This window comes from Saimiri boliviensis, chromosome 12 (genome assembly GCF_048565385.1).
Source record: "Saimiri boliviensis isolate mSaiBol1 chromosome 12, mSaiBol1.pri, whole genome shotgun sequence".
In the NCBI taxonomy this organism is placed as follows: Eukaryota; Metazoa; Chordata; class Mammalia; order Primates; family Cebidae; genus Saimiri; species Saimiri boliviensis.
In genome coordinates this window covers 17620322-17632757 of record NC_133460.1, presented here as the reverse complement: position 1 = coordinate 17632757, position 12436 = coordinate 17620322, and the positions used below count along the sequence as shown (strand labels likewise).

Sequence of the window (12436 nt, the reverse complement as noted above, 5' to 3'; positions counted from 1 at the left end):
CACGCCATTGCACTCCAGGCTGGGTAACAAGAGCGAAACTCTGTCTCAGAAAACAAACCAAAAAACCAAAAAACATTCTTTTCTTAAAATTATAATATGTGTTTTAATTATACTTATTTTTATGGTTACCTTCTCTTCTTCTAGCAAGTGGTGTTGATTTTCTATTTATGGTGGTACGACAGGTTCATACACCCTTATGAAAACCTTTGGGGACAGATATAGTTCAGAATTCAGAATTTCTTAGATTTTAAAAAGATCACTCTGGCCAGGTGTGGTGGCTCATGCCTGTAATCCCAGCACTTTGGAGGGCCGAGGTGGGTGGATCACCTGAGGTCGGGAGTTTGAGACCAGCCTGACCAACATGGAGAATCCTGTCTCTACTAAAAATACAAAATTACCTGGGCGTGGTGGCACATGCCTGTAATCCCAACTACTCAGGAGGCTGAGGCAGGAGAATCTCAGGAGACGGAGGTTGTGGTGAGCCAAGATTGTGCCACTGCACTCCAGCCTGGTTAACAAGAGTGAAACTCCATTTCAAAAAAAAAAATCACCCTGTACATTTACTGTATGTAATTTCGTACCCCTAGCAGTGTCTTGGGAAGCACCTTATAAGCAAACACATTAATATTTCTTTGAAGAAATCTATGACAAGCCACACTAATTTGAATAATTAGAGACTATAAATAAATAGCCTCACATCACTTCAGGTCAAGTTTTGCTGATAAGTAAGTTTGACTTAAACTTTGGGAGAAAACTTTCAGTTTTCAGATTTGTTTTTTGGACTTCAGAATTGCAGATGAGGATTGTGGACCATTGTAACATTTCCTTTAAAAATACAATTAAACAAAAATATTTTAGTTGATTTAGGCCAGGTGTGGTGGCTCATGCCTATAATCCCAGCACTTTGGGATGCTGAGGCAGGCCAATCACCTGAGGTCAGGAGTTTGAGACCAGCCTTGCCAACATGGTGAAACCCCATCTCTACTAAAAATACAAAATTAGCTGGGCCTGATGGCAGATGCCTGTAATTTCAGCTACTTGGGAGGCTGAGGCAGAAGGATCACTTTAATTCGGGAGGCTGAGACAGAAGAATCACTTTAATTTGGGAGGCAGAGGTTGCAGTGAGCTGAGACCACATCATTGCACTCCAGCCTGGGAAACAAGAGTGAAACTTCACCTCTCTCTCTCTCTCTCTCTCTCTCTCTCTCTCTCTCTCTCTCTCTCTCTCTCTGTCTCTCTCACACACACTATGTATGTACATATGTTTTCTATATCTATATCTATATATATATTTTAGTTGATTTAAAGAAAAGCATTAGGAAAATCACAAGAGAACAGGTGAAAACTGCTATGGAAAAAATTGAGAGGGTGAAATTGGATCAATTGAAGTAAGTGAAGCAGGGTATCTAGTGACAGGACCTTGATTTCTGTCTGTGTACAAGATTAGGGGAGTGTTTGGTGGGAATAGTCTGCTCTGATGAGGCAGTGACCCTGGTGTTCCTGCTTGCTGGGTCATGTGGGAACACATTTTGTCCACCACTCCTGGATAAAACACACAAACCAGGCTCGACAAACTCGCCCCGTGCCACATCACTGGTTCATTTCAAGAAAGATAGCCTACCTTCAATCACTTCAGCACCCTGGACAGTTCCCAGCACATTGCGGCTTAATAGCTGTTTGAGGGCAATACATAGCAGTCTTCCAGGCCATTGAGCAGATATACCTGCTTCCCCTCTGGGGCACTCTGCATGGGACAAGCAGCTTGGTCTTGGATGCTGGCATTTTGCTAAGCACTTTCTCTTGGTCTTGTTTGGAGTGCTGTTGTTCTGCTTCCTTCTACAGGTATCTATTCCGGAAATCCCTACTGACCTGAAGTGATGTGAGCCTATATTGTGGCAGGCTCCAGGGTAGGTGCACCTAAGGATGCACAGGTGAAGGGGTTATCACACAGTGCCTTCAGGGGCTAGAAAGGTAATGTAAAGTGCAGTCGGCCGGGTAGAGACTGAAGTGAACTGGAGGGCCCTGCCTGAATGTGGAGGCTGCTTCTAATCCCTAGCACATTCATGCATTGTGACCATGTGGGCCCAGTATTGCTGAATTTTCCTTTTTACTTTTTTGGAGAAGTCAGAAATCTTCATTTTCATATGGAATTGCCTGATAATTAAATGTTGGCAGCCAATCTGAATTTATTTTTGCAAACACAGTGCCGTAGGCCTAGAGATTCAATCTGGCTTGTGGGTCGCAAGTCAGCAACATTGATAAAAGAGATACTTTTTAGAATATAGACTCTGTGTTAATGGTATATGGAACCTGCCCTTCCTCTCTCTCTCTCTCTCTCTCTCTCTCTCTCTCTCTCTCTCTCTCTGTGTGTGTGTGTTTGTGTGTGTATGTGTGTAGTGAGAAGATAGGAGGTGATGCTGAATTTTATTTTAATTTTTTTTGAGACAAAGTCTCACTCTGTTGCCCAGGGAGTGCAGTGGCACAATAATAGCTCACTGCAGCCTTGATCCCCTGGGATCAAGCAATCCTCTCACCTCAGCCTAAGTAACTAGGACCACACATCTGGCTAATTAAAGAAAAACTTTTTGCAGAGATGGGGGTCTTACTGTGTAGCCCAGGCTGATCTCAAACTCCTGGGCTCCATTAATCATTCTGCCTCAGCCTCCTAAATTGCTGGGATTATAGGCGTGAGCCATGGTGGTTGAGTGGCCAGATGCTGAATTTTGGAGGACAGCTGGTGATGAAGGAACAGTGTTCCAGGCAGAAGGAGGTGCGCAGAAAGGTTGGTACCCACTCTCCTGGAGTGAAGAGTGTCAGGTGTGAGGCTGGAGAGGTGGGCAGAGCTTTTTTCCAGGAGCCTGAGCTGTGTTCTGGAGTGGGGTGCCGGGAAGGGCTCTACGCAGAGGGATGTGATTCCAGAGAAGTATCTACCTGGACAAGAGAGGAATAGAGGAGAGGAAGGGATGAGGGAGCTTAAGCACCTTTCCCAGATTCTCCAGGGCCTTTAGAAAATAAGCGGGATGATATAGAGTCCCTTCTATAAGAGCGGCATCCTTCCATCCCATTGTATTCCAGTTCCAACAAGTCACCAAGTCCTTTGAGCTGGAAATGACTTCAAAAGACACCTTTTTTCACAGTCCTTGAAAAATTTCCTACTCGTGTTGTCCATGGCAAACATCACCAATAAATGACCACACTTTCCCTCCATGGAGCAGTCACAGGGCTCATCACATGGTGCTCAGACAGACAAACCAAAGGATCAGAATCAGTCAGCAGAGGGAATGAGTTCTCTATGCTGTCCCACATTTATCCCCAAAGCCCAGAGAGGCTGTATAGTTTGTCCAAGGTGACACAGCAAGCATGTGGCAGAGCTGGGGCTCAGATTCAGGCGTTTGGTCTTTAGGGCCTCTGTTTCCTTCTCCACATCAGTGTTTCAGGAGGTGGAAGATGTGAAGCATTGGTAAGGTGTCTTGCGTTGCGTTAAACAACATTGCCGCATAGGGCGGAAATCGTGCCTCCCTTTTCAACTCTCCATTACTACTTCTAATTACCTCAGGGAGGAAGTGTCAGTTTGGGACTAGAATGTCCTTAACACCTATATAGCACATTTTATATTCTCTCTCTCTTTTTAAGAGGCCAGGGGTTCAGATATTGTTGGTGGACAAATCTAGCGAGGGGTCAACAATATTGTTTTATTTTTATTTTGTGGCTTCTATTTAATGCTTGCTTATGGCAAGTCTGGCGGCTTTCCATTTTTGGAAATTTCCATTTAAAAATTTCTATTTTTAAATGCATTTATTTTGTAGTGCAAGAGTGATCTAATTTTAAGGAAACATCTTAAAGAGGACCACACATGATACAGGAAAGGGGATGGCGAAGTCGTGCGCATCCTGCGCGGATGCCCTAAGTGTGGGAAATCCAGGAAGGGGTCCCGAGTGAGGGTGCTGCCCCTTTGCCTCCCGCAGGAGCTGTCCGCAGAACAGATCGCCTCCCTGGGCCCGGAGAACGCAGCGGCGGTGACCCCTGCCCAGCGCCGGCAGCTCAGTCCGCTGCAGCTGCAGAGCCTCCAGTGGGCGCTAGATGGCGCCAAGACTCACTCCTGGCAGGACGCGCCCGCGAGCGCCGGTCCCTCTAGGACCCCATCCTCGCGTTCTCCCGCAGGTGAGCAGAGCCGCTCTCTGCCCCGTGTCCCAGCTCCACTCTCCTTCCCTGTCCGACCTGCCGGGGCTGGGCCGGGAAGATTCTTAAGATTTAGGGCGGGGTCTCTGACAGTCACTGGGGATTCTGCTCTCAGTGAAAAACCCAAAGTCCTATCAAGCTTCCCTACCAAGCTTCAGAATTAATGATTCTTAACTGTGGCTTCCCTTTCCAGTTCCCCAGCCCCTATCCAGAACCCATCGCATCAGAATCTCAGAACAAAATTCATTTCAACGGCTCCTTTGCAAACTCCCTCCTTACTGTCCAATAATAAAGTATTATTATTGAGTCAGAGTGTTACTCTGTCGCCCAGGCTGAAGTGCAGTGTTGCGATCTCGGCTCACTGCAACCTGCATCTCCTAGGCTCAAGCGATTTTCCCACCTTAGCCTCCAAGTAGCTAGGATTACAGGTATGTGACACCACACCCTGTTAATTTTTGTATTTTTAGTAGAGATAGGGTTTCACCATGTTGGCTAGGCTGGTCTTGAACTCCCGACCTCAGGTGATCCTCCCACCTAAGCCTGCCAAAGTGTTGGGATTACAGGCATGAGCCACCAAGCCCAACTTGTCCAATATTAATTAATTCAACCCGTGTTTACTGGGCACCTACTATGCTCCAAGTCTGCAGTAGGGGTGGGAATACAGAGGTGAGCAAGATAGATAAGGCCCTCTTACAAAGGAAGAAGAAATTTCAAATCTGACAAGACCACTCCACCTTTCCCTGACTCCACTGTCTCCCTCTGCTGCCTTCACCTAGGGATGGTGAATTGGAGTATTCCCCATTCTGCAGCCACAAGTGGCCAGAGGTGGCTTTTGAAAATATAAACCATGCCTCTTGATGTATTATATTATTACTTTAAAAAACTTTTCATTAATGCTGGGGGCGTTGGCTTATGCCTGTAATCCCAGCACTATGGGAGGCTGAGGCAGGCTGATTAGCTGAGGTCAGGAGTTTGAGACCAGCCTATCCAACAAGGTGAAACCCCATTTCTACTAAAAATAGAAAAATTAGCCAGGTGTGGTGGTGGGCACCTATAATCTCAGCTAGTCAGGAGGCTGAGGCAGGAGGTTTCAGTCAAGCAACACGTCCTCTGTCTTCTCTGGGCACCTGCACACGCCATTCCCTACTCCTGGGACACTATCAACCTGGCTAAACCCATCTTCTTCTCACCTTGTGCCTCACATGAGACATCACTGACTTTAGGAGTTTTTCTGATCCACATGTGTTCCCTGTGTGTCCCCCATTTCAGCATGCAGCCCCCTGCCTCATGCTCACCAGAGTACATGTCTCCCCTCCCCGCCAGGCTGCCCTGAGAATTCAGTGAGGGCAGGGGACATTGCTGGCTTGTTAGAAGTTATCTCCCCAGAGCATAGTCCAAATGTGGTGTTAAGAACAGAAGGCATCACAAAGAAGTGAGAAAACAAAGGGAAAGGGTGAGAGCTGTAAGAAAGGCAGGGAGGCCATTTCTGCCCAAAATGCAAAAATTAGTTGGGTGTGGTGGCACGTGACTTAGTCCCAGTTACTAGGGAAGTTGAGGTAGGAGAATCACTTGAGGCAAAGGCTACAGTGAGGCAAGATCATGCCATGGCACTCCAGCCTGGGTGACAGAGCGAGACTCTGTCTTAAAAAATTTATTTATTTATTTATTTTATGGATGTTGTCAAATCCCCTGCAGAAAGCTGGGACTGGTTTTCTCTTGAAACAGCAGTATCAGAAAGTGACAAGGGTCCCTGATAAAGATATTCCCTAAGGCCAGGCACGGTGGCTCACACCTGTAATCCCAGCACTTTGGGAGGCTGAGGAGGGCAGATCATGAGGTCAAGAGATCAAGACCATCCTGGCCAACATGGTGAAACCCCATCTCTACTAAAAAAATACAAAAATTAGCTGGGTGTGGTGGCGCATGCCTGTAGTCCCAGCTACTCAGGAGGCTGAGGCAAGAGAATGGCTTGAACTGGGGAGGCAGAGGTTGCAGTGAGCCGAGATCTCACCACTGCACTCTAGCCTGGTGGAAGAATGAGACTCTGTCTCAAAGAAAAAAAAAAAAAAAAATTCCCTGCATGTCTCCAACTGGGCAAGTTCCTGGATGCTCCTTCTTCACTTACCCCAAAGACCTAAGTGAGGGCTGCCATTGGGGGAGCCCTTCTATGGACCAGACCCTAATCTTTTGTTTCCTAAACTTGCTTAATTATCAGAATCACCTAGGAGAGATGCTTAAAACACAAATGACCGGGCCTCCTGGCAGACTTGCTAAGTCAGAATCTCCAGGGGATCCTGGCATTGGCGTTTTTAACAAGCTCCCTTGGGTGACTTTTATGAGCAAGGCAGATCTAGTACCTGCTGACTCACACAATCTCATTGAATTCTCACTCCCCCCGCCCCCTCCTCTTTGGGTGTCATTGTTCCCATTTCAGAGATGAACAAACTCAAGGTTCTGCATCAAGTGGCCCCAGAGGGAGACTTGGGGAGTTGGATGTGATGTGTCCACCTTCTGCTTGCTGCTTCGACTTCATGTACACTCTTACTTTGTGTTTGCTTTCAGGAGCTCCCCTGTTGTGGGGTCTTTGGCTTGGTTGTCCCCTGCTGGTTCAAATGGCCAAAATCCTGTGGTGAGTGGCCTGAGCGCATCGTCCTGTGTTGCCCCCTGCAGCTGGCCAACATGTGTAGAGACAGGATGCTCCAGATGGTGGGAGACCCTTCCCCGGATCCAGACCCTCACCTAGGGCAGGGACACCCTGGGGCCTTGATGGTTAAAAGGCACCAAAAGGAAAAATAATTATTAAAAATAATATTTCAAATTATTTTTAATTTTTTAAATTTTAATTTTTGTGGGTACATAGTAGGTATATATATTTATGGGGTACATGAGATGTTTTGATACAGGCATGTGATGTGTAATAATCACATCATGTAAAATGGGGTATCCATCACCTCAAGGCTTTATCTTTTATGTTACAAACAATCCAATTATACTCTTTTAGTTATTTTTATTTTTTATTTTTTGAGATGGAGTCTAGCTCTGTCTCCAGGCTGGAATGCCGTGGCGCAATCTCAGCTCACTGCAACTTCTGCCTCCTAGGTTCAAGCAATTCTCCTGTCTCAGAGGCCTCCCAAGTAGCTGGGACTACAGGCATGCACCACCATGCCAGGCGAATTTTTGTATTTTTAGTAGAGATGGGGTTTCACCATCTTGGCCAGGATGATCTCGATCTCTTGACCTTGTGATCTGCCTGCCTTGGCTTCCCAAAGTGCTGGGATTACAGGCAGAGCCACTGTACCTGGCCTCTTTTAGTTATTTTTAAACGTACAATTAAATTACTATTGACTATAGGATTGGGTGGGGTGGCTCATACCTGTAATCCCAGCACTTTGGGAGGCCGAGGCGGGTGGATCACCTGAGGTCAGGAGTTCAAGACCAGCCTGGCCAACATGATGGAACCTTGTCTCTACTAAAAATACAAAAATTAGCCAGGCATAGTGGCAGGTGCCTGTAATCCCAGCTATTTGGGAGGCTGAGGCAGGAGAATGGTTTGAACCTGGGAGGCAGAGGTTGCTGTGACCACTGCCCTCTAGCCTGAGTGACAGAGTGACTCTGTCTCAAAAAAAAAAAAAAAAATCCCGAAAATAATCTATTGACTATAGTCACCCTGTTGTGCTATTGAACAGTAAGTCTTACTCATTCTTTCTATTTTTTTGTACCCTTAACCATCTCCCTCCTCCCTCCAGACTCTCTCATTACTCTTTCCAGCGTCTGATCAGTGTCCTTCTGCTCTGTCTCGACGTGTTCAATTGTTTTGATTTTTGATCTTGCAAATTCTTAAGCCCACCCGTCTCCTCAGCAGGGAGACTTTCTCTGTCTCATGGCAGCCTCTTTTGTTTTCCAGCTTGGAGACAGAGAACCTGTGTGGAATGAAGTGGGTTTTCTTTTCTTTTCTTTACTTTTTTTTTGAGGCGAAGTCTCTCTTTGTCACCCAGGCTGGAGAGCAGTAGCCTGCGATCTCAGCTCACTACAACCTCTGCCTCTGGGGTTCAAGCAATTCTCCCACCTCAGCCTCCTGAGTAGCAGGGATTACAGGCACCCGCCACCATGCCCGGCTAATTTTTTGTATTTTTAATAGAGACAGGGTTTCATCATGTTGGTCAGGCTGGTCTTGAACTCCTGAACTCAAACAATCCACCCGCCTCGGTCTCCCAAAGTGCTGGGATTATAGGTGTGAGCCACTGTGCCCGGCCAAAGGGTGTTTTTTTGTTAACAGCACAAGGCCCTTACAAACAAGTTACTGCCCTCGCTTTAGAGAGATGCCAGAGACAGGCAGTGTAAGAAAAGGCACCATTTTAGCCAGGGCCTGATCTGGTTTCCCCTTGGACTTAATTTCACTTCCTTGGAGCTACAGGCTACATTGGATTTTTCCTCGATGATATTTAGCAGAGCTGAAATAAATGAATCCCTCAGCAGAAGCCAATATTCTTGCCTGATTGCTGGGACTAATTGATGTTTTGGTGGGCATTGCATTGGTTGGAAATTAAAACATTTAACATGGCTCAACGTTAAATCAATTTAAAAATACATTTTTCAGATGTCTTCCATTTCCTTGGGACTCAGCTGAATGGATGGCTGTGAAGTTATCATTAAACTTTCAAAATATTCCCTTTTTTTTGGTGGAGATGGTGGTGGCTCTTCTGGCTTTAAGTGGCTCTGGGCTTTGGGGGATTGGCTGAAATAAAAAAATAAAAATACGTTGGGTAAGTCAGTCACTGGTGTGATATCCTGGTGTGGCTGAACAAACTCTGTTCACTGGCTGGATCCTTCTAGGATGAAGTTACTTCTGGAAATTGCCAGGATACTTTTAGTCTTAGATTTGGGAAGCCAGGGCTCAGGGAAGGCAGGCAGCCATGGTGTTTGCCACCTCCCAGGCAAACACCTTCTGGAAGACAGCATCACAGCTGCTTGGCATGGCGTTGCTCTGCTGGCATCCCAGGTGCTTCTGTTCTGCCACCAGCACACCTTGGGTTCGCCTCCTAGTCACCCATCCACAGTAGGCGTCTCATCTGGAGATGAGAAGAAAACCCTGTATGTTTCCAAAAATCTGTGCTGTCCCATAAAAGGCCAGTAGATTTTACAAGGCATCATGAGTAGGTGTTGAAGAGGCTGGAGTGTGTTTTCAGAAGTCACGTGGTTTTATAGAAAACTAAGACTACAGTGTGAAAGGTGTGATATTTAAGATCTGACTTGGTTTTCCTTCACCCTGGCAGGGAAGTGGCAGCAAATGGTGCTTCTCAAGTACAAAACATTGATTTTTTTTTTTTTTTTGAGATGGAGTCTCACTCTTGCCTAGGCTGCAGGGCAGTGGCACGATCTCAATTCACCGTAACCTCCACCTCCCAGGTTCAAGTGATTCTCCTGCTTCAGTCTCCTGAGTAGCTGAGATTACAGACATGTGCCACCATGCACAGCTAATTTCTGTATTTTTGGTGGAGATGGGGTTTCACCATGTTGGCCCGGCTGATCTCAAACTCCTGGCCTCCAATGATCAACCTGCCTTAGCTTCCCAAAGTGCTGGGATTACAGGCATGAGCCACCATGCCTGGCCTAGAGCATTAATTTTGTTACCAACAGCAGCCTCTAGTTTAGCTGGGCAGGATCAGCTGCTTGGAGAGGGATGCTTGATGAGAATGTGCCTGCACAGACCCCCATGAGGATGCCCTTAGCTCTCAGTTGATATTTTCACTTTCTGCTGGTCTTGGATTATCCTGGACAAGAAAAAGCAAACAGTAACAAAATCCACTCTCCTCTGAGTCAGGCTTCACACTGCCAACTTCTTGTAGCTTTTGTATCTCATCTCTTTTTCTGGTCATTTGTTTCTGATCTAATTCCTCTTTCTTTCCTTCCATCTTGAATAATGACTCCCATTACAGAGGGGTGACTCTGGGTCAGGCTGTCTAAGGACTTTCCCCGTGTCATTAGCTCATTTCATTGCGGCCATGCTCCTGCCAGGTAGGCACTGTTAGGATTCCCATTTTCCAGATGAGGGGACTGAGCCCGAGAGTGGTTAAGGAGCTCTTGTCTAAGCTTCCCAGATAGGACGAATTTGAATCGTGACTTCTTTATCTCTGCACTGTGCTGCCTCCTGGATGGGTATCCTTAAACTTCCCTAATAATTCAGATCAGAAAGAGATTCTGTAAATCCCTTCACCTCCTCCTCTGGCGGGAGGCCAGTTTGCCTCACAACACATATAATTGGTGATCGCCCCAGGCAGGAAGACAAATCTAGCTGATGCCCTGCAGGAACCCCAGGGTCTCAGGTTGAAATGCACAGTCCTTTGCATGCAGGAAAGCAGCAGGTCACGCTGGTAGGTGCCGCTCCCATTCACCTTTCAATGTCAGCTCTCCTGATGGATTTCCAGCCTCCATCCTCCACAGCCCCCCTCAGCTGAATGCAGGGATCACCGGCACTTGTATGCAGATCACAGTGTGTTGGCCGTGGCTCTGATGGGTCAGGACCTGTGCCATTCTAACTTCTAAACTTTTTAAAAGGTCACCCCAGTTAGATCCTTTTGCAGAATTCCCCATTCAGGCCCACACTAGACACTAAGCCTGGCTTGATGGGGGCTGCAACTTCAGTCTAACATCCAGTGGAATTTAGAATGAAGTTATCCTCTCTAGTTCTGGTAGCCAGGGGTTCAGCCACAGCTGCTTGTGATGGGCTGTACTACCAAAAAGAGGTTACTGTGTCTTGGGGCATGTGTGGGTTTACTCTGCTTTATTGAAGAAACACTGTCATGGAAGACAGTTACAACACAGCAAAAACTTAATATTCAATACTAGGCATTTGTTTTTATCCTTAAAGTCCTTTGCCCACCTTTGCCTCTTGAGAGGCCTTTAAAAATATTGGGCCAGGTGTGGTGGCTCATGCCTATAATCTCAGTACTTTGGGAGGCTGAGGCAGGAGGATCACTTGAGGCCAGGAGTTTGAGTCCAGCCTGGGAAACATAGGGAAATCCTGTTCCTACAAAAAAAAAAAAAATTGCTGGAGGCAGTGGCTCAGTCCTATAATCGCAGCACTTTGGGAGGCTGAGGCAGGCAGATACCTGAGCTCAGGAGTTCAAGACCAGCCTAGGCAACATGGTGAAACCTCATCTCTACTAAAATACACAAAATTACCGATTGTTTTAGAAAGGGACATGGGCGTGGCTGATCCATGGAAATATCGGCAGCTTGCCAGCAGGTGAAGTCTTTATTTGCCTTTATCTCCATTGTGGCCTCTAGTGAGCTAGACTACATAGATGCTGATGAAATCTGGGAGGCACTGGTGTGGGCTGTAGTTTCCAGGAGGACTCTGGCCCTGGGGAAGTCCTTCCAGTCTCTTGAGTCCCTGTGGCACATCTCTGTGTGGCAAACTAGATGATTGTTCCCAATGATCCTGCTTACTTCCTTTACTGGCTTTTTACCATTGTGACTTTGTAGCACATCTCAATAGGTAGAGTCTACTTCCTTGCCCTTCTAACTTTGGTCATTGGAATGTGAGCAGACACAACATACTCCCCCAGCAGAAGTTTTTTGTTTTTTGTTTCTATTTGGTTGTTTTTGAGACGGAGTCTCGCTCTGTCACCCAGGCTGGAGTGCAGTGGTACGATCTTGGCTCGTTACAACTTCCGCCTCCTAGGTTCAAGTGATTCTCCTGCCTCAGCCTCCCAAGTAGCTGGGACTATAAGTGCATGCCACCACACCCGGTACATACATGGTCACATCCACATGCCCCTATATCTGATAGTGATGAATATTATGGAGCAAAGGAAATCTGGAGGAAAGAACTGAGAGCTCCAGATGGTGGTGGTAGGGATAGGAATGGTGGTGAACAAACTTTAATAAACATTACGTGGTCAGGAAAGGCTCTGCCCTCAAAAGGGATCCAATCGTCTCTTAAAGGTCCCGCCTCTCAATGCTGCCACATTTGGGATTAAGTTTCAACATGAGTTTTGAAGAGGTCATTTGAATTACAGCACATGATGTCCACCATCAGCTTTAAGCTTACAGCCTAACAATTCCACAATAGTGAAAGAGAGAGAGAGAGAGAGAGAGAGAGAGAGAGAGAGAGAGAGAGAGATTGATCTTTCCTGGTTATATGGTTAGATCTTTCCTGGTTAAATTCCCCAGATTAGATCTGATGGGCTTGCTTGAGGCAGGTGCCCATTTCTGATCTGACCACTGTGGCCCAGACAATGGTTAGACCAATTGA

The 12436-nt window shown here is 46.5% G+C and overlaps 1 protein-coding gene across 1 annotated transcript in view; it reads left to right on the top strand.

The window, feature by feature from the left end:
- OTOA (otoancorin) overlaps positions 1-7015 on the top strand; it is an 81391-nt gene extending 74376 nt beyond the window's left edge. Inside the window, exons 27-28 of the mRNA XM_039477783.2 lie at positions 3966-4161; positions 6742-7015. Coding sequence (XP_039333717.1) covers positions 3966-4161; positions 6742-6812 — 267 coding nt within the window. The 3' untranslated portion in view covers positions 6813-7015. The remainder of the gene's footprint in view (positions 1-3965; positions 4162-6741) is intronic.
- Positions 7016-12436: the final 5421 nt, after the last annotated feature.